We start from the raw sequence: 27,496 nt of genomic DNA, 5'->3' as shown, positions 1-27,496 counted from the left end.
ACCCCTTCCCACCCCCACAGTATTTTTTCCCAGATAGTAAGTGATATGTATACCAAGTATGGTTGAAATCTTTCCATGTGTTTCAGAGTTATGCTGGAACATACATACACACACATACACAGATACATCCGATTTTATATACAGTGCTCCCCCATGAATTCGTGGTCTGCGGTCCCAGTCATTTGTGGTATTTTCCAACCACGAAGGGGAGGCAGGAGAAGGCAACTGGAGCACCGGCAAGTGAAGGAAATCACTCACTGTATGCTCCAACCACCTCTTCCTGTACTAAAGTCGGGCCTTTCCAATCAGGAGTTGCATGTCAAAGCAGCTCCTGATTGGTGAGGCCCGACTTTAGTACAGGAAAAGGCAGTCGGAGCATACAGCGAGTGATTTCTTTCACTTGCCAGCACTCTGGCTACCCTATCCTGCCTCTCCAGCTGCCCTCTCCTGTCTCCCCTGCCTAAAAACCATATTCACAGTTTTTCAAAATTTGCGGGTGTTCCTGGAATGGAACCCCCATGAATTTTGGGGGAGTACTGTATATAGAAGCTATAGTAAGTTCAAACAATAAACTTGGCATTTGTCATTCTATGACCCCAAGATTTCTTTTTCTCACTTTGTTGTTGGTCCTCCCCTACTGGTATTTTCTTTTCTATTTTTTCATAGGAGACTTATGTCTCCTTTTGGTGCTTGATTATATGTGGTAAGTTCAGCATGGACCTTGGAGATTTATAATCCTCTTGAACGAGGGACAAGGCAGAGATCATAAGATCTAGGAAAGTATCCTAAGGCACCAAATAGAGGGCTGATGTCGATGTTCTTTGCTTCTTTGGTAGGCTTGAGAGTGAAGTTCTGTAAGATGGTAGTGAAGAATAGGAAGAGCTCAGTGCGGGCCAGACTCTCTCCCAAGCAGGTCCGTTTCCCTGGGGGGAGGAGGAAGGAACATTCACATGAATTTAATAAGGTTAATAGCAGCTGTATAGCTAAGAAGAATCCATTTAAAGTTACATATTTCTCAATGTGCAACCACTGAAAATTCAGTTTAAAGTAGAGACTGGCCAAATTTTGGTTTTGTTATGCTGCCAAAACTAGCCCCAAATCCTTTTTCTGTCTGGTTTCAGTTTCAGCCAAAAGACTATGGCCATGGTTTCAGTTTCGGCATAAACTCACTATGTGTTTTCGGTAGACACTGAAAATTTGTGCTTTTTCCTGTTTGTTTCCCACTCTGACCACCTATAAGTGCCCTCCTCGGACCTATCTTACAATTCTTGATGATCTAGTGGTGTAGTCAGGGCAGAATGATCCCCAATCACTCCTGCCCATGCTGGCTCTGCTCTCAAAATGGTTGCTACGACCTCTAGTATTAATCTTGCAAGACTGTCACAAGAGGTCACGGCAGCCAATTTGAGAGTAGCGCTAACATGGAATGGGGATCATTCCTGTTTTGACTATTTTACTAGACCACAAGAGATTGTAGTCTGAGAGAGGGAGCTATTCCTTGTGGGAGGGAGGGGGGAGAGGGAGCTATTCTTTGCATGTGTGTTCTTATATTATAGTTTGTATGGAAAACAGAGTGCTCTAAATCAGTGTTCTTCAACCTTTTGACACCTATGGACTGGCGGAAATAAAATAATTATTTTGCGAACCGACAGTTGAAGAACACTGGGCTAAGTCGTGGGCTAGACCCTGCCGATCTCCGCCAAATCTTCACCCCAGACACCCCATAATAGTACTAATTGTAACACTATTTTTTCCATTCATTTTTCATATATATATACACACACAATATAATCATATTAACAATACATAATGGTTAACCACACAATTAAAATGCACAAAGCACACATAAACACCTGGCGGTCTCTCAGCGAATCGACCTTGAATAAACTAGCACCACTAAAAGCAAAAAATAAAATATGTAGACAATCAGACAAATGGTTTGACATCGAACTCCTACAACTAAAAAGGAAATGTAGACAACTAGAAAGGGCATGGTTAAAACAGAAACAAGATAACACTAAAACAGAATGGAAAATCCAAATCAAGCAATACAAAATCAAACTGAAGGAAAAACGTAAAGACTATTACTCCAACCTCATAGGCACCGACAATCCAGACACAAAAAAACTTTTCAACCTAGTAAAAACCCTTACCGACACCAAACCATGTCTAGCCACCCAGGGAAACCTAACACCTACAGCCTCCCAACTAGCAGACCACTTCAAAAATAAAATCATCTCAATCAGAACAACATTCAATAACTCACAAAACAACATAGACGAGATTCTAATAAAACCCATAACAGATGAGTCCATATCAGCAGACAGATCCTGGACCGACTTCCCCACAATCCAGTGGTCTGATCTGGACAGGCTATACAGAAAATACTGCAAATCCTCATGTGATCTGAACAACTGCCCACCATACCTACTAGCAACAGCTTCCACCAACTTCAGAGCTAGCTACATATTATGGCTGCAAACCACACTCAGGGAAGGCCAGTTCCCACCTGACCTTGGTGAAATCATAGTTACGCCTATACTGAAAGACCCCAAAGGTCTAATAGACAGCCCATCGAACTACAGACCAATCGCTTCAATTCCAACATACGTCAAAATAATAGAAGGGCTAGTAGCACAACAACTGTCCATGTACCTAGATGCCCACAACATCCTACATCCATCCCAATCCGGATTCAGAACCAACCACAGTACAGAAACTCTTCTGGTATCTTTACTAGACATAGCTCGAAGACACCTCAGCCAAGGACACAGACTGCTAATCATCCAATTTGATCTCTCGGCTGCATTCGATCTGGTGGACCATTCCACACTTCTCCAGATACTAGACGCAATTGGAATTTCAGGAAAAGTTCACAATTGGTTCCAAGGCTTCCTTAAAACTAGAACATATAGAGTCAAATCAAAAGACATTCTATCAGAACCATGGACCAATCCATGCGGAGTGCCACAAGGCTCTCCCCTCTCTCCCACACTCTTCAACCTATTCATAGCTTCCCTAGGCACCACCCTGGACACCCTAAATATTACTTCCTTCAGCTATGCGGACGACATAACCATCCTCCTTCCTTTCGACATCCACAATCCAACCTCCACAGGACGCCTGAAAACAACACTAGAAACAGTAGAAAAATGGATGACAAATCATAAGTTGAAGCTGAACCCAGACAAAACTAAATTCCTAATGCTAGAGAAGGACAAAAAACCATCCCTAACAGAACTGGAAGTAAACTCAATCAAGTACCCAATACAAAGCTCCCTCAAAATCCTGGGTATACATCTAGACAGATGCTGCACAATGCAAACACAAATTCATAAAATCACCCAAAAAGCATTCTTCACAATGCGAAATCTAAGAAAAATCAGAAAATTTTTTAATAAAGACCAATTCCGGATCATTGTCCAATCTCTTGTGCTGAGCATTGTAGACTACTGCAACAGCCTTTACTTACCTTGCCCTATCAACACAATAAAAAAGCTGCAGACCATCCAGAACACAGCCCTCAGACTCATATACTCACTCAGCAAACATGACCACATTACTAATGCATACTTAGAATCTCACTGGCTACCAATAAGAGCAAGAATACAATTCAAACTCTACTGTCTCATTTTCAAAGTAACCCACGGCACGGCACCTAGTTACCTAAACAACCGCTTCCACTACTACCTCTCACCCAGAAGAAGGAGAACGCAGAACATCTTCACCTTCCCACCTCTCAACGGAACTCGTCGTAAGAAACTTTACGACAACCTTCTAGGGACACAGGCAGCTAAAATCGACTCTGACATCTTAGAATTACTGATCAAAACAACAGACATAAAAGATTTCCGTAAAGAAATAAAAACACTATTGTTCAAAAAATATCTCCCATCACTCTAACCTCCTCCCAACGAGTTCCCAATCAACACCTTCAGAAACACCCACCTATAGTATCTCCTTGTCTGTGATTTAGAAGGTACTGTAACCCTTCTACACTACACCTGATTTAACTTGATTCAATCGATATATATTATCTCCTGTGATATGTATTATCTTCTGTGACATGTATTATCCTCTGTGTTATGTACCATTCTGTTAAATTGTTGTATCATAATTCTACTGTTCCTGTAATCTACTCTTATCCTGTAATGTAATTCTACTGGAATTGCCCAGACATCTTCTATATTGTAATCCGCCTAGAACCGCAAGGCACAGGCGGAATAGAAATCCCTAATGTAATGTAATGTAATGTATGCTTTACAACATTCATTCCTACCAGAAAACAGATAACCCCATGCAAATGCAGGACCAAAAACTAAAAGTACTAATATTTACAAACAAACCCTAAGATGCAAGACTCTTCAAGCAGTACAACCCCAGAGGTAAAGAAACAAATGCATTTCTTCCTGAACAGACAGCAGATGTAAATCAATCACTACATTAAAAAAATAAAAGCATTCCCCCCTACCGTTGTTGTCTCTCTTCCTCCATGCTGTACCTTGCCTTCTGGCCTGCCCCCAGTGTTATCTTTGGGCTGGTCCACCGTGCGATCAACGCGGCTTCTTCGGGCTGGCTCCCTGAGTGCTGCATTGCACAAAGCTGTGGGCAGCGGCTCTTCGCGCACGTCCCACCTCTCATCTCGAAGCCTTCCCTCTGACGTTGCGACGTCAGAGAGAAGGTTTCCGATTCAGGTGCAGGAAGCATGTAGGAACCTTTTCCCACGGCTTTATACACTGCAGCACTCAGGGAGCCGGCCTGAAGATGCCGCATTGATCGCATCATGGACCGGCGGCTGAAGAACACTGTCTTCTGCCCACTGGCCTGTGTACCGGCAGAAAATTTCTGTGGACCCGCACTGGTCCACGGACCGGCAGTTGAAGAACACTGCTCTAAATAAATGCTTTTGAAACAAAAGTTTAGCAGTAATTTAAATCTGTAAATTTGGGATGATAAGCTCCTCAGGAATTAGCCTCTCTGTGGCGATATGACAGTTGTTGTCACTCCAAATATAGCACAAAGTCAGGCACTGTAAAAGCACTACAGCTTTTAGTTTCAGTTTTCATTAGCTGAGGTCCATGTGTGCAGAGGATCGTATTTTGCTTGAACGTAAAATATGGGCTTTCATTATTTAATTTATTATACACATTTTGGCTTGGATATTATTTGGGTAATTGTAAAGAATTTCCAGGCTCCATTAGGTATGATTAGGATTACCAGATTTTCTGTAACGAAAATCCGGACCAATGGCCCTGCCCCCAGGCCCACCCCGTTCTACCTGAGTCACGCCCTGTTCTGCCCCGAGAGGGCATTATTAGAAAATAATCTGAGAAATGTATTGCTCTTGATTGTAATTTTTCAGAGCAAGTAGTCCTTGCATTCAATAACATCAATTTGCTGTTTTATTCCGGATTGTTTACCAGGCTGATATAATGTCTGCAATGTAGACCAGTGGCTGGACTCTTACTTTATTTTAGTAAGAATCTACCTCATAAACCCCCCCAGCAGACCAACATAAAAATATATGGCAGCCATTTTTGTTCCCAGTTATGCATGGGGCAGGAGTGTAGGAAAATAGCTCCTACCCTGCTTTACCACTAGCCCACCAGGTTTTAAAAAGTAAGTATAGTGGAGAGATCCAGTAGGCGGGAGGGAAGCAGGAGTGAGTCAGCCAAATGAAACCTGCAAATAGCTGGTTGAGAGCTCCAAACCCACGAATATGAAGGGAGATGAGTAATCTCCTATGGGTTTTTCAGAGGGTTGCTGACTGCAAGCTCTAACCATCCACAATGGGCCTAATTGGTTTGCATTCACATAACCAAACTTTAGTTTTCAGTTTCAGCTGAAAGTGTCTAGACCAGGGGTGCCCAATATGTCGATCTCGATCGACCGGTAGATCTCGAAGGGAGACAGAAAAGACAGGGATGCAGAACAGGGAGACAGAAAAGACAGGGAGGCAGAAGGAAAGAAAGGGGGGCAGGGAGACAGAAAGAAAGATAGAGAGAGAAAGAAAGAAAGAAAGGGGCAGGGAGACAGAAAGAAAGAAAGGGAGAGGGCAGGGAGAGAAGAAAAAGTTGGACTCACACCGGTTACAGAATCCAGCTTTTAGGCGAAGGACTGGCTCCTCCTTCGCCTAAAAGCCCTTCTGTTGGACGTTTGGGGCTTAGGTGTTTTTTTGGTTCATTATGGGCAAAATGTGTAGACATCGTGGGGGTGTACTTTTAGACGTAGTGGTGATCTGGGCGTTTAGTAGAGGCAGGCCATAATCAAAACAAGGACATTTGTTTTGGTTATGGACACTTTCCCTGCTTCTGCTTTGAACGTTTAAGGACTTAGGCCAAAAGGGGACTTAGACGTTTTTTATTATTATGCCCCTCAAGGTGTAGGATCCTGCATCTAAATTTATGCACATAACTTCTAATTGATTAACCAGCACCACGAATTACTTGTTAAAATGCCAGTTATTTGTGCTAATTAGCTTGTTATTCAATTAAATCATACATGCAAATCGGGTATATGCCCAAATTTGCACACGCAGTTTTCATTGCTTTTTATAGAATTAGAGGTAAGTGTGTGCTATGTCTTTTTCTTTTCTTTTTTGGGGGAGGGGGTTTAAAGAAGGCATACCAGGTAAAAAAAAAAAACAACAGACAGCTGATCCACAAGATTCAATGTGGTATATAAAAGAGAAACTTCTCTGTTTTTATTTTTTTTTTTGTAACCACAGAAGGCATATCAGTGGTAGAGAATGGGCCTGGTTCAACTAATCGGCTAGGATAGGATTCATTAAACGGCTCCCAAATTCAAGTGCTGTACAAAATTAGCACAGAGTGTTATTCTATAATGGTGCTCCAAGTTGAGTGCTCTTTATAGAATAACACTTAGGGCCAGATTCTATAGTATCAAACTTGTTGAGAGAAAAGACTTAGAAAATCCTTATTTTGAACTTTAATAAAGTGGAGTTCAAAAAAGCGTGGGATGAACACAGAGGATCTAGAATCAGAAAATAATAGTAAATAGTGAAGAACTAAGGCCAGTACTGGGCAGACTTGCACGGTCTGTGTCTGTATATGGCTGTTTGGGGGAGGATGGGCTGGGAAGGGCTTCAATGGCTGGGGGGGGGGGTGTAGATGGACTGGAGTGAGCTTTGACAGAAACTTCAGTAGCTGGAACCTAAAACAGTACTGGGTAAAGCTTTGGATTCTTGCCCAGAAATAGCTAAGAAGAAGAAGGAAAAAAAAAACCCCAACAAATTTTTAGATTGAATCAGGTTGGACAGATTGGATGGACCATTCAGGTCTTTATCTACCGTCATCTACTATGTTACTATGTTATTGTTTTACTTGCAACCCTTGTGTTTGACTGTATTTCTGAGAATTCCAAACCTGGTCACAGGTCCCCACAATCATGCATTTGCACATAAGTGCTAGTTGGACATTACGGCCCAGATTTTCTAACCGGCGCTGTTGTCAGCCGCCGCCTTAAAAGCGGCTGCCGATCGCGGGTAAATCATGTGATGACGCCGGTTATAGAATCGTGCCTCCGGCAAAGGTAGGCACCGGAAATGTAGGCCAGGGTTTTTCAGGCCAACATTTCTGGCGCCTACTTTTGATGTGACTCATGCCTCCATAGGCATTTTAGGCCGCCTAAGCCCACTTCCAGCATTAGCCACACCCAAGGTGACATTAAGTGGCTTAAAGTGCCTTTGGAGGCACAATTCCAATGCCAATATTTTAGGCCCCGGTAGGTGCACTGAAACGCAGTTAAAACCATAATTTAAACAGCTTTTTTTTTTTTTTTACTGAGCTTGGGCGCTTACTGGTGTCTAAAAAACAGCACCGTTTAGAGAATCCGGGCCTAAGCTATGCTGCATAGTGTGCAAATTCAAGGGGGCCACATGCAGTGGCATAACGAGAGTGAGTGGTATTTGGAGCGGTGGCACCCCTCTCCTGCCCTCTTCCCCTCCCCCCCCTGCCTTGCGCACATGCCCCTTCCCCTTGCCTTTTTAACTTTGGTGCATGCAGCCATGAATTTGCTGCCTGTGTCGGCTTTGGTGCTCTCTCTGAAGTCATTTCCTGCTGTGTTTCCCCAAAAATAAGACCTACCCCAAAAATAAGCCCTAGCATGATTTTCAGGGTAAGTCTTAATATAAGCCCTACCCACGAAAATAAGCCCTAGTTGCCGGCTGCAGCAGAGGGGAAATGGGAGGGATAGAAAGATGCTGCACAGGGGGATGGGAGGGAGGGAGGGATAGAAAGATACTGCACAAGGGGATGGGTGAGAGGAGTGGAAAGATGCTGCACATGTGGGGGAGAGAAAGGACATTGGTATCTTGTTAATATCAGCTAGACCAGTGGTCTGAAACTCAAACCCTTTGCGAGGCCACATTTTAGATTTGTAGGTACTTGGAGGGCCGCAGAAAAACTATTAAAGAAATGACATTAAAGAAATGACAATTTTGCATGAGGTTAAACTCTTTATAGTTTATAAAACTTTCCTTTAACAGTTAAAAGGAAAGATATATAAACTATAAAGAGTTTTACCTCATGCAAAATTGTCATTTCTTTAATAAGACATTAACTATTTTTTTTGTGGCCCTCCAAGTGCTCTATTTTTTCTGCAGCCCTCACATTTAAAGTTTAATATCTTTTCTTTCTCAAAACTGGCACATTTCAATCACTAAATTGAAAATAAAATCATTTTCCTACCTTTGTTTGGTAATTTCATCAGTCTCTGACTATGCATCCAATATTTATTTTCTTCTTTCAGCCTCCTGTATGCTTCCTCTCCTCCAGACCTCTTTCCCTCCCCCAACTTTTTCTTTCTTTCTCTATGTTTGTCTTTCTTTGATTCCGTGTCCCATTTTTTTCTTTGTTTCTGGCTCCCTGTCCCCCCTTCTTTCTTTCTTTCTTCCTTCCTTTCTGCCCTCTCCCACGCGGCTGTGGAATAGGCTGCTGCCGCTGCCGCCATAGGGAACAGGCCGAGATCTCCCTCTTTCTCTTCTCCACAGGGCCGACCAACTCTCGCCGCCCGACGTCAATTCTAACGTCGGAAAGGACGTTCCGGGCAGTCAGGCAGCGATTGGCTAGCCAGAACGTCCTATCGACGTCAGAATTGACGTCGGGCAGGGAGAGTTGGTCGGCCCCGAAGAGAAGCAGGGAGATCAAATAACACGGTGCTGGCCTGAGAAGGGAAGGGAAGCAGGTTGGGCACCACTGCTCTAGACGAGCCGCACTCTAGGGAGAACAGTGGACCTCCCCCCCCTTGGTATGCCACTGGAGCAGCAGCGTGTCTGGCCGGCTCTTCCGTGGATAGCGCAAGGAGCCGCCAACCCGCGGCTTTGAACGGAACAAGCCGGTCAGACACGCTGCTGCTCCAAAAGGAAAATAATGATCCAATCCAGACCACGGGCCGCAAATAAAATCTGGAGAGCCACATGCGGCCCGTGGGCCGCGTGTTTGAGAACGCTGAGTTAGACTGTTAGTGTTGGCATTACCCTTCTTATCGTTCTTTCCTTTTTCATCTTTCTTTCCTATCACATATTGTATTTCTTTCCCCATTTTCCCCTCTGGGTCTGTTCATGTTTATTGTTCAGTGTATATCAATCAGGTTGCCCCCCTGAATTGCAAAATGTTTTTATATGTTTTTAAACTTGTACATCGCTTTGCATTACGATTTAGCGATTCACCAAACTTTTAATAAAACTTGAAACTTGAAAAACTTGAAGAATTGGGATGGAGGAGAGGAAGGGAGAGACGATCATTGTATATGAAAAGAAAATAAGACCTACCCAAAAATAATACCTAGTGCCTTTTTTGGGCCCCAAATTGATAAGACAGTGTCTTATTTTCGGGAAAAAATGGTAGGCATGGGTTCCGGAAGTGACGTCAGAGAGTGCGCCGAAGTCAATATGGGCAGCAAGTTCATGACTACTTGCCCCAAGATAAAAAGGTTTGGGTGAAGGGAAGGGGCATGCCCATGGCAGGAGGAGGGGGAGGAGTGGGAAGGGGGGTGGACAGGAGTAGGGCTGCCAGCGCCCATAAGAAGTCCTTGTCTGGGGCAGACTGCTCACCCCTTCATACCACCCTTACTACACCACTGGTCACATGTTCTAGAACAGTGTCAATTCCATGCCAAAATGCAGCATGTAGACACATGCATTCACACCTGCCTTAGCCATGAATTAATTGAGCCAACCTAAATGTTGGCATTCAAATGCCAACTATGTTAATATTCTGTCATGGAATGTGGGTGCCCAGATCCTGTTATAGAAGTCATGCTTTGCCCAGCATTTTGGCTTCTAACTTTAGGCACACTTTATATAATTGATATAAATGAACAACCCTCAACTGTCTCAGCCTGTTCTTGGTGATGTGGAATATGCGACCCTGCACTCTTGAGGGCCATTAGGGCAATTGATAACCTACTGACCTTCTAGAAAACAGTAAAGACGCTTCTTTTCATGGACCAGATCAATGCTGGTCTCAAACTTTGACAGACCTTGCTTCAACGTACCTTACCTCAGAACACCTGTGCCTGCTAACCTGCTCTTCTAGCATTCACTGCAGATATGTTAATACCAATTCGTGACTTTATGGTTTCATTTTCTTAGATTCTGCAAAGCATGTGTTCTTAGTCACATTCTCTATAAGTTGTAAGTTATTAATTCTATAGCTTTGTGTTTTGATCCTGTAGCATGTTATTACATAGAAACATAGAAACATAGAAGATGATGGCAGAAAAGGGCTACAGCCCATCAAGTCTGCCCACTCTGCTTACCCACCCCCTGTCTATGCCCTAATGACCCAATTTCCTTATCTTGACCCTCGTAGGGATCCCACATGGGTATTCCATTTATTCTTAAAGACTGGCACGCTGTCTGCCTCGATCACCTGCACTGGAAGCTTGTTCCAATGATCAACCACTCTCTCTGTGAAGAAATACTTTCTGGTGTCGCCATGAAATTTTCCGCCCCTGAGTTTGAGCGGGTGCCCTCTTGTGGCCGAGGGTCCCTTGAGAAAGAAAATATCATCTTCCAGTTCGACACGTCCCATGAGGTACTTAAATGTTTCGATCATGTCTCCCCTCTCCCTACGTTCCTCAAGAGTGTAGAGCTGCAATTTGTTCAGTCTCTCTTCGTACGAGAGACCCTTGAGCCCCGAGATCATCCTGGTGGCCGTCCGTTGAACCGATTCAATTCTGCGCACATCTTTACTGTAATGTGGCCTCCAAAATTGCACACAGTACTCCAGATGAGGTCTCACCATGGCCCTGTACAACGGCATTATGACTTCAGGCTTTCGGCTGACGAAACTTCTATTGATTCAACCCAATATCTGCCTTGCCTTAGATGAAGCCTTCTCCACTTGATTGGCAGTTTTCATGTCTGCACTGATGATTACTCCTAAATCTCGTTCTGCTGAAGTCCTAGTTAAAGTTTCTCCGTTCAAGAAGTACGTCCTGCATGGATTTCCGCTTCCGAGGTGCATGACCTTACATTTCTTAGCATTGAAGCCTAGCTGCCAGGTTGAGGACCAACTTTCCAATGTAAGCAGGTCCTGCGCCATATAATTCTGTAAACTGCATTCACTTACTATATTACTCTTTAATGTACGTAACTCTGTTCCTGAAAACTTTGTGTATGTTTCCTTGTAACCTGTTCTGGGCTCCTGGGAAGGACGGGCTATAAAAATGAATAAATAAATAAATATATTCAGCACTATTTACCCAGACAGGATAGATCCTGGCTGGTTAAATAATGCTAAGCCTGCTTAACCCTAATATTCAGCAAAAGAGGGCCAGCTAAGTTGCATGACTTGGTCGTCTACCTGAAAAATTCAGACCACTAGCCAGCTAAGTTTGGCAGCCAAATCGGGCTGCTTAAATAAGTGGTCTATCTTTGGTCGTTATAATCTTCGCTGGCCAGTGCCAATGACTTGACTGGCTACATTTCTAGTTGCCAAAAATAGACCAGATATTCAATGCCGGTCCCAGAAATGGCCCAGCATTGAAAATCCGGGGTCGGTGCTTATTGCAGGTGTCAGCCCGGCTAACTCCCACAGTTGGAATATCGACCCTCCTAGTATTTGCATATCACTCCAGACACTAGTGGTTTAGGTACAAGGAAAAAGAAGGATGGGTGAAAGGCCTCAGTTTTACAGCATGAAAAGAAGCTCTTTTTTCTGTGATGATAGATACCTGTGGAAAATGGCATGAATGCTTCATTTTTCTTAAAGGCTCCATTCTCATCCAGGAAGTGTTCTGGGTTGAAGGTCTCCGGGTCTTTAAAATGTTTTGGATCTTTTAATATTGAAGTCAATATGATGTATACATCTGTATTCTGAGAGAAAGAGTGAGATTTGGGTGGAAGGGAATGGTAAAATTAAGAACTTGACAGATTCATTGGGTGGTATTTTAAGATTTCATCTGTCATTTACACTCTGTAAGGACTAAAGTGGGGTTTGAATCCCTAGAAACATAACCAGGCTCCACTCTGCCTTTGCATTATGCTTTTCCTCAGGTCTGAAATGGAAGATACTCCATCCCGCTTGTTCTATAAACTTACATGCCCAGCTTGACATTGAGGGTCATATTCCATATATGATGCCTAAAAAATTGGTGGCAAAAAAGGATGGCGCTTAGCATGGTCCTATAAAACACCTCTGAAGTTATGCGCATTTTATAGAATTACGCTCAGGCCTGGATTTTGTAACCAGTGCCGCTGGCTGCTGCCTCAAAAGCCACTGCCGATCATGTGTCGATCACGCGACAGCACCGGGTACAGAATCATGCCTTCAGCAAAGGTAGGCACCAGAAATGTAGGCAAGGGTTTCGTTAGGTGGCCTAAAATGCCTAAGGAGGCATAATTCACATCATAGGTAGGTGCCGGAAATGTAGGCCAGGAAACTCTAGCCTACATTTTTGTTGCCTACCTTTGCTGAAGGCCTACATTTTCGGCACCTACCTATGATATGAATTATGCCTCCTTAGGCATTTTAGGCCACCTAGCGACGGTTCTGGTGTTAGTGGCATTAAGCGGCCTAAAGTGCCTACAGAGGCGCGATTCCAGCATCGATTTTTTTTAGGCGCTGGTTGGTGCCTTGAAACTCAGTTAAAAATGTTTCAATGGCATTTTTTTTACTGAATATGGGCGCCTACCAGATCCTAAAAATCAGCAACGTTTAGAGAATTCACCCCCCCCCCCCTTAGTGACTGTGTGTGTGACAAACACATAGGGGCACCCATTTAGATCAGTGAAAACCAGGCCTTAATACCTGCGCCTAATTTTTGCACAGATCAGGCATATTCTATAACAGTGCACCTAACTTTTAGGAATGTCTACAATCTGTCCATGCTCCTCCCCTGACCACACATCTTTTTGCGATTCACACACTTGAATTTACATGCATCACTTATAGAATGTGCTTAGAAAGTTGTACTTGTAACTTCTAATTAGTGCCAATTCGTGCCAAATAATTAGGTGTTAATGGACAATTATTGACACTGATTAGCTTGTCAAACAATTAAGTTGCGCACATAGGGCTAGATTCACTAAGGGCACGGATCCGATCCATGAGGGATCTGATCTGATCCATGTCCGGGAGGCTGATTCACAAATTGCCCTCATGCAAATGAGGGCGATTGGAATCATGCCCCCAACTGTCTGTCTGGATCGCTCTATAATAATAATAATAACAGCTTATATACCGAAGGACCGTGAAGTTCTATGCGGTTTACAAAGATTAAAAGATGGTACAAAGATTAAAAGATGGTACCGGTTGAATGAACTTAGCAGAGGTGAGAGATCGAGTTAACAGATCAAGGTAACCGATATTGAAGAGAAAGAACTGTACGGATCAGTTGTTTAGATACGTCAGGAACAGATGTGTTTTCAGGAGTGTCCTAAATTCCCCATAAGTGGAAGGCGTGAGCAATTGTTCTAGATCTTTACCCCATAGTGCTGACTGGTTGGAGAGAAGGTATTGGTGGTGTCTTTTGAGCTTACATCCTCTAACGGGGGGAAACGAAGGTCAGGTGTGTGCTTCTCTTGTGTCTGTTGGCTGAGAAGGAAAAAAGGTCAGTTATGTAATTGGGGGCTAGGCCATATAGTACTTTAAAGCAGAAACAGGCGAACTTAAACTTCACGTATGCCTCGATCGGTAGCCAATGTAACTGTCGGTAGTAAGGTGCTACGTGGTCAAACTTCCTCAGTCCAAAAATAAGTTTGACTGCTACATTCTGTATTAATTGTAATTGTCGCATATTATTTTGGGAGATTGCTAAATAGGCGATGTTACAGTAATCAAGTTGACTCAGTACAAGGGATTGTACTAGAATTCTGAATGCTGACATGTCAAAATATGCTCTAACTAGTCTTTAAGCCCGTTACATTAACGGGTGCTAGAATATATGTATGTCTGTCTTTCATTCTTTCTTTCTCTCTCTCTCCCCTTGGTCGCTTTCTGTCTCTCTCTTTCCTCGGCTGTCAACCATCACCCCTTGCCTGTTCCACCTGTCCAGCCGTAGGCGTTCTCCCTTCCTTTTACCTCCCCCTGTCCAGCAGCACTCCTTACCTGCTCCCCCTGTTCCTCTTCCCTGCTCCCCCTGTCCAGCAGCACTTCTTCCCTGCTCCCCAGTCACTCCTTCACTGCTCCCCTTATCCAGCAGCAGTCCTTCTCCTTTTGTTTTACCTCTCCCCTGTCCATCAGCACCTCTTCCTGCTCCCCCTGTCCAGCAGTAGGCCTCCCTTCCTTTTTTCCCCCCTGTCCATCAGCACCTCTTCCTGCTCCCCCTGTCCAGCAATAGGCCTGCCTTCCTTTCCCCCCATGTCCATCAGCACCTCTTCCTGCTCCCCCTGTCCATCAGTAGGCCTCCCTTCCTTTTTTTCCCCCCCAGTTCATCAGCACCTCTTCTTGCTCCCCCTGTCCAGCAGTAGGCCTCCCTTCCTCCCCCCCACCAGACCAGAATCTCCCCTTTCTCTATCCCCCCCAACAGTCCAACATATCCCTTCTCTCTATCTCCCATCAATCAAGCATCTCCCCTCTGTCTCTTCCTGTCAGCCGCTGCCCTTACCTTTGTACCTCAGATATCAAATGTAAGCAAGGCCTGTTTATGATTCTTCATGAGCTGTATTCAAATGGACGGTACTTTGACCATGACACGTTTCATTCTCTTGTTCTTTCACCGTTAATAGCCAGATTAGATTATTGCAACATCGTGTACTTAGACTGCTCCCATACATACTTCAAGAAGCTTCGCAAACTCCAAAACAGCCTTTAGATTGCTAAATCGCACCCCTACATAGGATCATGTCTCTCCACTACTACAACTGGCTCCCTATTGATCAGTGCTTAGGATTTAAGTTACTCTCGCTCCTATTCAAAGCTCATAGGATAGATCTTCTGGATTATCTAGCAATTCTTACTATCGAGCCACTGCCGACAGGCTGGGTCCAGCTCCGGTGCATCGCTCGCGCACAGCAGCGGGAGCAGCGTCACCAGCAGCAGCACCGCCATCGCCGCTTCTGGACACTGCGGGAGCCCCCGCGCCTGCGCATCACCCTGGCACGGGTAGGCGAGCGGCAGTTGATTTCAGAGTGCGCGAGGCCAGCTTTTAAACCCTTCTTGAGGGGGCGGGACACGCTGGTGAGGAGCTTCGGGGGCTGCTGCTGTTAGCCCCGGCAGAGATGGAGCGGCCGAGCTGAGTGAGCGACAGAGCCCTCGTGTGTGTCCCCCCCCCCCCCTCCCTGGTGCCAGCGCCGCTCTCCCTCTCAACGGGCTGGGCCGGACCGTGGCTTCTTCGGAAGACGGGGCCTCTGCGTTTTGGAGGGCCGGGTCTGGCGGCGCCGTGTAGGGCGGAAGCGGGAGGCGGGGCCTCAGCACCGGCCGGGCGGCTCGCGCCGCCGGCCCCCAGGAGCTCGAGGCCGGCGACGGACATGCCTGGCGTGCCATGGTGCAGGAGGAACAGTGGCGCGAGGTGGAAAGCAGCGGCGCGTGGTGGAGAGCAGGTGGTGACGTAAAACACGCGCATGCGCACTCGTGTTTCCGCGACGGATCAGGGAACACCCAATATCTTCATAGTTGTCTGAATAGGATAGCTAATTTTGTTGATGCATAGTGGTGTTTTGTTGTCAGACGGATGTGGCGAGGCTACAAAAAGTTTTGTTTTTTCTGAATTAAGTTTCAGTTTGAATTCAGACATCCATTGCTCCATCAAGTTTAGTGCTTCTGATGCTTTGGGAGTAACTTCCGAGAGAGAGTTAGCAAATGGGATGATGATCGTAAAGTCATCAGCATAACTGAATATTTTTATCCCCATCTGTAGATGGTCTGTGCATGCGCTGGCCCTCCAAGCCCGGCAGAGCTAATTTTTCTTTTTTTTTTTGACTGGTTTTAACTTTTTTATGCAAGCCCCTAGTTTTAACCCAGTTTAAGCCCACGGGTTAAAACCATGGGCTTGCACTGCAGGGAAGGGCAAGAGAGTCGGGGTGGCAGGAGAGATTCGGGGTGAGAGCATGAGATGGGGGCAGGCAGGAGATAGAAGGAGGTTGGGGCAGGCAGGAGATCGGGGCAGAGAGTAGGGTGGCAGAAGGCAGGGCAATCGGAAAGGACCTCAGCGACTGGTCCTCAGCACTCGCTTATTTTGGATCGGCCAGCCCAGTCGGTGTTGCTTTTTTATTTTAGTGAATCACTTCCTGCCTACATTTGAATGCTGTTCCCCCTCATTTGCATGCAAGGATCGGAGGATGATCGGGACAGAGGTTAGTGAATCGGGTCGGAGGGAAATCGGGTTGCAAAGGGCTCGCAAACCAATCGGTACACGATCGGTTTGCAAAGTGAATCTAGCCTTTAGATGTGTGTACAACTTTGGTTACCCTATATAGAATCAAGCTGCCTGAAAAATCGGCACTGACTAGTGCGGCACTAAGCACGATTCTATAAATATAAGAATAGCCATATTATGTCAGACCAATGGCCCATCTAGCCCAGTATCCTGTTTCCACAGTGGCCAGTCCAGGTCACAAGTACCTGGCAGAAACCCAAAGAGTAGCAACATTCTGGAATCCCAAAGAGTAGCAAGATTCCATGCTACCAATCCCATGGCATGCAGTGGCTTCCAAACTCAAAAAGCAGCACAAAATTCCCACGAAGGCTAACAGCACAGTAAAAAAAAGTGGGAAAGGGACAAGATGCTTTTCCAAATGGGACCTTTATTTGAAATGTCACCAGGGAAGGAGAGGGACGAGTATATCTAAGGGACCCTGCCACTGCTGGGAGGGGTGCACAGTGTGGTGATAACAGGCACCTCTGCCCAGGGCTCAAACTTCCCTCGCTACACCACTGGCCAGGTTCCAAGCTTCCATACCACAGTGGATAATTGGCATGTGAATCTCAAAGTAAAAACCTATAGCAGCCCCTTGAAACAGAAATCACTGTAGTCAGTAACATTGGCTCTTACTGTTAGATAATCCTAATTAGTGAGTCCAGATGTGCAAAGAAATCAGTTCCTATCTAAAAATACCAGGAATGATACCTTGGGGATGATATATCCTCTGAACTGAGTATCTCGTGCCACTGAGTGTGGCACTCCCATTGGAAAAAGGTTGGAGAACCGCTGAATCTCATGGATAGCAGCATCAGTGTACGGCATCTTGCTCCGGTCCTCCATGCATGGGCCACGGTCTTGGCCAATCACAAAATCAATCTCTTTCTGTATTTTTTCTATTAAGAAATCAAGAGAATTCTGTTATCACGAGAGGAGGCACTCTTTAGGTAGCTGAGAATCAGTGCTGCCTGCATCAGCCACAAGATCACTCAGTGCATCTCCTTGTGTTTCTCTGCTTTAAACTTGAATGTTAAATTATTCTACTTATGTTAATCTAAAAGGAAAGCAAACCTAAGCTAATTGTTGTATATTATTACCTGTGATTTTTGGGTACTTTAAAAAAATCAGGAAGCCATATCTCAGAGTCGTGCTGGTAGTCTCTGTTCCACCAAAAAACAGGCTGAGTGCAGTGAAAACCAAGTTTAATGTGTGAAATTCTGAAACAGGATTTTGTTTTTCCTTGGGAGAAAAAAAAGAAGGGAGTTAAATAAAATAAAAGTCAGACTACCAAAAAAAGAAATTATTTATTTATTTTAAAAATTTCCATACCGTTTAAAATTAAAATGTTTACATAATTTACATACATAATTTTAAAACAAAAACATGATAAAAAAAACACACACACAAACAATCCTCAGAAATCATGTCTACAAAATAATACCTTAGCTTGTATAGTAAAGATCATGAATAATTCATCAACTCTGCCAGAGAGGAAAATTATTGGCTAGAAAAAGGCATCTACAAATAATTGTGTCTTAAGTCATTTTCTAAACATGCCCTTTTCATGGCAATTTCGTATCTGACCCACCAAGGAGTTCCATATCTTAACTCCTGCACAGCAAAAAATTATTTTACCTGTCTCAACAAGCCTTGGATTCACAGCTGTTTTCAGTAAAGCTAGATTCTCAGAGCACAATGATCTTTTGGGTGTACGTATAGCTAAGTATATTATTTTTAAACAATTCTGGAATGTTTCCATACAAGAATTGATGACAAATCATTACTGTTTTATACTGTCCTCTGAAGGCGAGTGGTAGCCAATGCAATTTTTGGAGATATGTCATCATATTTAGACAATCCCATTATCAATCTTGTTGCTGCGTTTTGTATAACCTGTAATGCTCAGCATCTTGCTTTTGTTATTCCAAGGTACAGGGCATTGCAGTAATCGAGTCTTGACAAAACCATAGCCTCAACTACAGTATGGAAATACCTGATTAAATACGTTTCCGCATGCATCTGTTTTCCATCCCTGCTGCCAGTAGCATAGAAAGGGGGGGCATGGGGGCACCCCTCCTCCACTCTGCCCTTTCCTCCTCCCACTCCTTACCTCGCCACATGCGTGCACCCACTTTCCTTTCCCCCATACCTCTAGTCGTTCACTGCCACGAGCAACAACCTTAACGTGTTCCTCGTGACCGCGTCATCTCTCCCGCTGATGTCACTTCCGGGTGCCGCGCATGGGAAGTGACATCAGCGGGAGAGACGACGGGGTCGCGAGGAACACGTTGAAGTTCTTGCTGCTCACGGCAGTGACCAACTAGAGGTACGGGGGAAGGGAAGGGGGGCGCGTGCGGCAAGGGGGGATCGGGGAGGTGGACACTTGGGCGGGGGGGGGGGCGCCACAGCCCCAGGTGCCTCTCACCCTCGCTACGCCACTGCCTTTGAGGATCATCTCTGCTACTCCTGGCCTTCAAGATGGCCAAAATTCAAGATGGCCAGGTGTCCTGCTTCATAGAAGACTATTTTTCCAGAGACAAGACTGTACTGTGCTGCGCATTTTTCTTCTTTTTTCAATCTAGCCACCCATTATTAAACTATATGACATAAAAGAGTAGATCTAGGATTTTAAAAAGAGGGGCTCCAGAAGAGGTGTCACAAAAGGTTACCACAGTGGTGTAGCAAGGGAAGGAGACATCTGGGGTGGTGGCACCCAGCATCGTGCACCCGTGCACTCTCATCGCACGTGCTCTCCCGTGTACTTTTTCCCCCATTGCACCCCCCTCGTGTATCTCTTCAAAATCTTCGGCTGCTGCTCGTGCCAGCCTGAGCTCTCCCTCTGATGTCACTTCTTGGTCCAAAGATATTGAAGAGGTAGATGTGCGAAGAGGAGAGGGATCTGAGTCTCCACCAAGATGGCACCTAGGGCAGTCCACCCTCCCTATCCCCCCCCCTTTCGCTATGCTGCTATTATTTGCAGTGACAAATAAGAGGACACAAAATAAAAATGGTTGATATCTTTGCTAAAGAAATAATGATAATAATAATAATAATGAAATAATAATAGCTTTTAGTTAATGAACACACATCAAATAGTGACTAACTTGAAGTACAGCAGTAGACAGTAATCCACTTTTCAAACACTTCCGGATCTGAGTTTCACCGTGTCTGAGTCTCAACAACTTTGGCTGTCATCTAAGATATGTGTGAAAGTCTTTGCATGATATAAGCTTAAAGTTGTGCTACATAAACAAAATCCCTTGGCAGATTCAAGCAGCAGGGAAACAGAGAGGAGACTGATAATGCCTTTCTCTCTCTTTAGCACCCCCATGTGCCTAGATTGACTAATAGGTCAGAGAAGGTTTCTCTCATAATGGTCTTAGGTGTGTTGGTTATAGGCACTGTGAAGGAGTATAGAACACTGCCACTCCCCCTGCTCGACACTTCCTAGTGAAATGCAATGTATGAGTACATTGCCTGTTGGATAGCTCGTCCACACACAGTGCAGTGCTCGGCCTTTAATTGTGTGGCAGCCACGAAGTCAAAACCTGGAAGCTCCATTGCAAGATTGCAACATCGAAGAACATTTGGGCAGAGGGAGGGAAACCTGTGGAAATTCACCATTGTATATTGACTAGAGAATGACACGGGGAAAAAAATCTGTCCCCGTCACTGCACCGTCCCCGGCCCACCATCCTCTGCACCGCCCCGTCACCGCCATTCCCTTCACCGCCCCGTCACCGTCACCGCCATCCCTTTCACCGCCACTGCCATCCCATTCACCGCCCCGTCACCGTCCCCGTCTAGCACCCATCTTCTTCCCTCCGCTCCCCCATAGTCTGGCATCTGTCTTCTTCCCTTCCAGCGTCTTCTCCCCACTCTGCCTTCCACATTTCCTTTCAGGGTCTATTCCTCTCTACCCTCTTTCAATGTCTGTTCTATTCCTTTCCACCACCACCCTTCCCTCCCTCCTTTACCATCTGTTCCTTTCTACCACCCTTCTTTCATATCTTCTATCAGTCCCCCCACCATCACTAGCAGTCTCTCTTCTCCCTTACCATGAGCAAATAGAACTTCTGAAAATTGTATTGCTGAGGTATTATTTCTAGTACGCCTTTTTTTCCAGATGGATAATGACATCAATTTTATAATTCTTACTGTCTGCTCTGATTTCATTCACAATTTGTTTTGTACCTGAGGATTCCATGAGGCATTTAACCTTTTCCTGTCTCTTCTGTGATTTCAAGTAGATTCCTTCAATAATGGAGTCTCAAGGCAGTAGCAGTTTTCTATTTTGGGCTCTTTTGACATTGTTTAAGGGATTTCTTGTACATTTGGTGCTGGTCTTCTTTGATGAGGTCACTTCAGAATCTATTTCCAAGGAAGAGAAACTTTTTCCCTTTCACCCCCTCCTTCCTTGTGTGAGCCGGAACACGCGGTCCCCGCAAGCAAGTAATTTTATATCATTTTCATTCTATTCATTCATAGAAATTAAAGTCTAGATAATGCCAGTCACATAACAAAACATGATTTTACAAAAATAATTCCCTGCACAGTCAAGCCTGCAAGGATTACTAGATGTCTTTCAGCAGCTCCCTTCCCTCCCTCCCCCTTACCTTTGTGGCCAAGTCAAAATGATCTACCAACAATAAAATTTTAAAAACACAAAGCACGCTGTACGCAGAGAAAATGTTAATTATCATTTATATTCCTTGGGTTTTCAAAGAGGTCAAGGCAGATGACTTTATGCAATGTCACCTCAGTAACAACTATACAAAAATAGACAAATATTCCCCCTCCCTTTTTACTAAACTGCGATAGCGGTTTTTAGCACAGGGAGCTGCGCTGAATGCCCCATGCTGCTCTCGACGCTCATAGGCTCCCTGCGCTAAAAACCGCTATTGCATTTTAGTAAAAGGGGGCCATAGTGCAAAATATAGACAGCAGATATAAATTCTCAAAACGGACACATTTTGATCACTAAGTTGAAAATAAAATCATTTTTCCTACCTTTTTGTCTGGTGATTTCATGAGTCTCTGGTCCTTCTTTCTTCTCCTGCCCCCCCCCCCCCTCTTTCATTCTCTCTCCCCCTGGCTCCCCTCTTTATTTCTGCCTTTCTTTCTCTCTCCCCATGGCCCTCCTCTTTCTTTCTGCCTTTCTTTCTCTCCCTCTTGACCCCCTCTTTATTTCTGCCTTTCTTTCTCTCTCCCCCTGACCCCTCTTTATTTCTGCCTTTCTTTCTCTCTCCCCCTGGCCCCCTCTTTATTTTTCCTTTCTTTCTCTCTCCCCCTAGCCCCCACAAAGCCATCGTGCAAATTTCTCCACTTCCACGATTCTTTCCCTACCCTCACCCCCAAGCCAGCAGCCGATTTCTCCCTGCTCCTTCCCCGATGTCTTGATGTCCTGAACTTCATCGGGCAGCAGCAGCATTCACAATTCACTGCTGTTGCCCGCTTCAGGCCTTCTTCTCTGTCGGGTCCTGTCTTCATGAAAACAGGAAGTAGGCAGGACCCGGCAGAGAACAAGGCCTGAAGCCGGCAACAGCAGCGAATTGTAAACGCTGCTGCTGCTGCCCGAAGAAGGTAATGGAGCACGAGGCAGACCGCTTCTCCCCCCTCCCAGCCGAACCCCCGCTGACCCTCCTATCTCCCCCCTCCATGAACCTTTCCGACCCTCCCAGCGAGAGCAGCAAACCTCCTTCGCGGCTTTCTCCTCCCTCTGCCACGTCACTGATGCGGCAGAGGGAGGAGAAAGCCGACGCTACTGGAGGGAGGTTTGCTGCTTTCGCTGGGAGGGTCAGAAAGGTTCACTTGAGGGGGGAGAGATAGGAGGGTCAGCGAGGGTTCGGCTGGGAGGGGGGAGAAGCAGTCTGCCTCGGTGCTCCAAGGCCTGGCGCCATTACCTTTTTCGCCCCCCCCGCCCCACCCCCTTGGTACGCTACTGCTCTCCAGCTCTCCTTAGTTTGCCTGTTTTCTTTTTCGGCAACCGGCACGCTTTCAAAGAGCCGCGCATGCGCGGCTGCTCAAAGTTCAATCTTCTGCTCTGCTGCAACTTTCTGTTTCCGGTTGGGTCAGAGCAGAAGATTGAATACTGAGCAGCCGCGCATGCGCGGCTCTTTTGAAAGCGTTCCGGTCGCCGAAAAAGAAAGCCGGCAAACTAAGGTGAGGTGGAGAGAGGAAGCTGGTTAAACGATCGAGCCGGCGTGCGGGTGGACGGGTGGGGGCTGCGGGAAACGCACGATCCTTTATGCCTCACTGCGGTGACAAGACCATTCACCACTCCACGGGGCAGTGATGGCCTTGTCCCCGTCCCCGCAGAGGCTGCTAATTTTCATTCCCCGTTTTTGGTGGGTTACCCGCGGCTAAACGCAGTAGCCGCGGGTAAACCACCACCGTGTCATTCTCTAATATTGACTCAGTATGGACATAGCACCATGAATCAACAAAAGGTTTATGAATGGTTAAAAAGGTTTAAAGCGGGAAGAAGTAACCAACAAAGATCGTTCTGGTCGCCCATCAACATTGAGCATACAAGAGCACATTGAAAGGGCAGATGATTTGATTAGAGAAGACCAATGTATAACGGTCTGTCAGTTGGCTGTAAATATGGATATGAGCTATGGCTCTGCATTTGCTATAATGCATGATGACTTGGGATACAGGAAAGTTTGTGCACGATAGGTTCCCAAACAGCTTACTGATCTGCACAATCAATAGCGTGTGGAGGTTGTGACCCCGTTCCTGAGATGGTATGAAGAAGATCCGAGTATTCTGGACAGAACTGTCACCGGCGACGAGACATGGGTGCATCACTACAACCCGGAGAGCAAAAGATAAAGCATGGAGTGGAGACATCCATCTTCTCCACTGAAGAAGAAATTCAAACGTCAGCCATCCTCCAAGAAAATCATGTTAACCTTTTGGGACATGAAGAGGCTTATTCTGGCATATTTCCAAGCGCATGGGCAAACAGTTAACAGTGAAAATTTCTGTGCATTGCTGCAAAATGAACTTAAACCTACAATTTGCAGCAAAAGAGGATTGTTGTCCAAAACAGTCTTGCTGCACCATGACAGTGGAAGAGAGTAAAAAGTGGAGTTCTGCAGGGATTGGGACCGGTATTGGGACCGGTGCTATTTAACTTATTTATAAATGATCTGGAAATTAGGACAACGAGTGAGGTGATTAAATTTGCAGATGACACTAACTGTTCAAAGTTGTTAAAACACATGTGGATTGTGAAAAATTGCAGGCGGACCTAGAAAATTGGAAGATTGGGCGTCCAAATGGCAGATGAAATTTAATGTGGACAAATACAAAGTGATGGACATTGGGAAGAATAAACGGAATCACAATTACTGAATGCTAGGGTCTACCTTGGGGGTTAGCGTCCAAGAAAAGGATATGGGTGTCATTGTAGACAATACGATGAAACCTTCTGCTCAATGTGTGGCAGCATCCAAGAAAGCAAACAGGATGCTAGGAATTATTCAAAAGGGATGGTTAACAAGACTAAGAATGTTATAATGCCACTGTATCGCTCCATGGTGTGACCTCATCTGGAGAATTGCATTCAATTCTGGTCTCCTTATCTCAAGAAAGATATAGCGGTGCTAGAAAAGGTTCAAAGAAGAGCAACCAAGATGATAAAGGGGATGGAACTCTTCTTGTATGAGGAAAGACTAAAAAGGTTAGGGCTCTTCAGCTTGGAAAAGAGATGGCTGAGGGGAGATATGATTGAAGTCTATAAAATCCTGAGTGGAGTAGAACAGGTACAAGTGGATCGATTTTTCACTCCGTCAAAAATTACAAACACTAGGAGACACTAGATGAAGTTACCGGGAAATACTTTTAAAACTAATAGGAGGAAATTTTTTTTTCACTCAGAGAATAGTTAAGCTTTGAAACGCATTGCCAGAGGTTGTGGTAAGAGCGGATTGCGTAGCTGGTTTTAAGAAAGGTTTGGATACTTTCCTGGAGGAAAAGTCCATATCTTATTGAGAAACACATTGGGGAATCCACTGCTTGCCCTGGATCGGTAGCGTGGAATGTAGCTACTCCTTGGGTTTTGGCCAGGTACTAGGGACCTGGATTGGCCACTGTGAGAACAGGCTACTGGGCTTGATGGACCATTGGTCTGACCCAATAAGGCTATTCTTATGTTCTTATATTCAATGGCGGTCACCGGAAATGGCCCCGCATTGAATATCTGGGCTCAGCGATGACCACAGGAATCAGCTTGCCTAATTCTCGCCATTTGAGTATTGGATCCATAATTTTTAAAACCAAATAATGTTATGAAGTTATCATATATTTAACTGAAAATATGTGTTTTAATATGTTGCTGAAAATTTTGATATGAGTTGGAAGATCTAAACATAACAGAAATTTCCTTCCCTAATTTTGTGGCTTGAAAGGCAGGTGAGTATTCAAATAGTTTTAATCTTTTTTTGCCTGTAGGGGAAAGGAAACTGAAAATATTACAGTGCATTTTCCTACAATTCTTAACACCTTTTTATTAACTTAAAATGTTCATGAAAGTAAGTCTGTACCAAATCATAAAGCACTTTATAGAGGAAACATGATGCCTTAAACAAAATTCTTGCCTCCATAGGGAGCCAATGTAATCTATCATAGAATGGGGAAACAGTATCATATTGTTTTAGAGAAAATATCAAAAGAATTTTGCATTTTCTGTAATTTGTATTTTGTATGGTCTGTAATTTTTTACGCAATTGTTTTGTTTATCCCATATAGGCAATATTATAGTGATCAGGCTGACTTAATATTAGCGATTGTACCACAATTTTAAATTGGGCTTCATTGAAAATTAAGACAGGTGCACCGGAGGCTGCTCTGGGGCGCACCAGAGGGAAGATCCTATATTCTGTATAAGGTAGGGAAATTTAGCTCTGGAAGGGTCACTTGGCTAATTTAGAAGAGATTCAGCTGAGACATCAAGGGCCCAATGCTCAAAAGCTTGCCATGCAAGTAAGACTGGTTGTAACCAATCTTACTTTCAAGGTAGCTCATCCTCCAATGCACAAAAGTGTTCTTTGGGGGGGGGGGGGGGGTAGGGACCTTTTACCGACCATGGTAGCAGCCGAGAATCCTATGCAAATGCATTACAAGGAGCTCATTAACATTAAAATGAGCACTCCATGTAATGACAAAACAAAAAAAAAGATTGTGGAACTACCAGTTTGTAGTTTAATAAAGCATCCAAATAACTTAAAAGCAATCTTAAAAAAAATCCACAAAAAATATAAACAGTCACAAGTGACCCACAGGATAGAAACCAAATAACGTATACAATATATGGGCCATGTTTCGGCAAAATAAAAATATCTTCCTCAGGGGTCTTATAGGGTCCTTGGCTGTCTTAAATATAAAAACATAAAAGTCACAAAAAATGCAAGTAGTTAAGAAGCTACAAACACACAGCACAGCTCACAAGTCTATGTAGGGCATGCCAGTTCCCAGGAGAGTCTCCTAATTTTCTTAAACAATCCGAGGACAATTTTCAAAGGACATTTTCCACATAACGTATCAGTTAGCCAGGTTCATTCACTGAACTGAATATTTCTCTGCCTTCAGTAGTCAAAAATAGGGACACTTTTCTCCAAGTCCACCTTTTGACTTGCAGTTGAAAAGGATTGAGGTCAGTTGGAGGATGACAGGTGCAAAGTCCTAGGAAATAAAAGAAATACCTGCGACTTCTGCTAGCCCCCACTTTTCAAACAGACACTTTGTGGGAAATTTATTTTTTCATTTTGGTCAGCCAGTTTATGTTTAGGTTATAAATACGAAAAGATGAATGCTGATATTTTGGGGCATAGCAAAGTATTTAAATTGGTGTGGGGCCCGTTGACATCCTTTGTTAATTCAACATAATTGTCTTTATTTAATTTTCTGTTTATTTTTATATATATCTAGGATGGGGTGGGTGGGTGGGGGAATATCTTTTTGGTTTATTTCTTGGTTGAATTCCTGAAAGGAAGGGGAGGGATATTTTTCTTCTGTAATGTTATTAATGGAATTTAAGTGCTTATGTTGTTTATTAATGATTGTATAATTCATGGCACTTTGTATTAGTTATGAAAATTAATAAAGATTTATAAAAAATAAAAAATAGCTTGCACATTCCCAAGAAATTTGAAAAGTGTCCCTATTAAGCCTCACATAGACAATGTCTTTCTGACCATAGGTTAGCAGGGAAGTTTTTATCTCTACTAGCATCTAAGGGTAATAAATACCTGCTGCATTTTGATGAGGAAACAGTCAATGAAGTCACGTGGATTGTCCGGATCCAGTGTCTCTTGGTTCTGCTTCATTTTTTCTGTAACAAAGTCTACCAGTCCATGGAAACACTGAAATATCTTGTTGTGAGGTCCTGGCAAGTGATCCATGATGCCTGTATATGAAGTGTACATCTGACAAAAGAAAAAGCACAACTGTGCTTCAGACCTTCTAAGACATAAGAGTATTTCAATTCTGTGTCTGTTTAGCCATTGCTAAGTTGGTTCTTTAGCAAACGGGCTGACTTCTGTATGAAATATCATGAGAATTCCAGCCATTTATGCTGTCTGAATTCTCCATGCTGTGCACAGCTCCTTCAAAGTTAGTGATGCCATTGATGGCCTATATAGTCTTGCCAACCGATAGGAAAAGG

At 44.4% G+C, this 27,496-nt stretch overlaps 1 protein-coding gene across 1 annotated transcript; it reads right to left on the bottom strand.

Moving 5' to 3' along the window:
* Positions 1–421: 421 nt before the first annotated feature.
* On the bottom strand, positions 422–27,268 carry LOC117352435 (putative inactive cytochrome P450 2G1). The gene is made up of 5 exons (XM_033928935.1): positions 27,081–27,268; positions 17,922–18,063; positions 17,533–17,720; positions 12,199–12,340; positions 422–923 (listed from the first exon to the last, which is right to left on the bottom strand). The coding sequence occupies exons 1-5, from the start codon at positions 27,255–27,257 to the stop codon at positions 730–732; spliced, it is 843 nt and encodes a 280-aa protein (XP_033784826.1). The 5' UTR covers positions 27,258–27,268; the 3' UTR covers positions 422–729.
* Positions 27,269–27,496: the final 228 nt, after the last annotated feature.

Source organism: Geotrypetes seraphini, unplaced genomic scaffold (assembly GCF_902459505.1).
Source record: "Geotrypetes seraphini unplaced genomic scaffold, aGeoSer1.1, whole genome shotgun sequence".
Classification (NCBI taxonomy): Eukaryota; Metazoa; Chordata; class Amphibia; order Gymnophiona; family Dermophiidae; genus Geotrypetes; species Geotrypetes seraphini.
The sequence above is the reverse complement of the archived record's forward strand: the minus strand, read 5'-3'. Positions and strand labels throughout refer to the sequence as shown.

Excerpts from the sequence above, each read along its gene's own strand:
- LOC117352435 (XM_033928935.1), bottom strand. The coding sequence starts at position 27,257 with ATGTACACTTCATATACAGGCATCATGGATCACTTGCCAGGACCTCAC. Across the intron at positions 12,341-17,532 it reads GAGGATATATCATCCCCAAG|AATACAGATGTATACATCAT; the intron begins GTATCATTCCTG and ends TCTTTCTCTCAG. Across the intron at positions 924-12,198 it reads ATTCATGCCATTTTCCACAG|GGAAACGGACCTGCTTGGGA; the intron begins GTATCTATCATC and ends TCCTCCCCCCAG.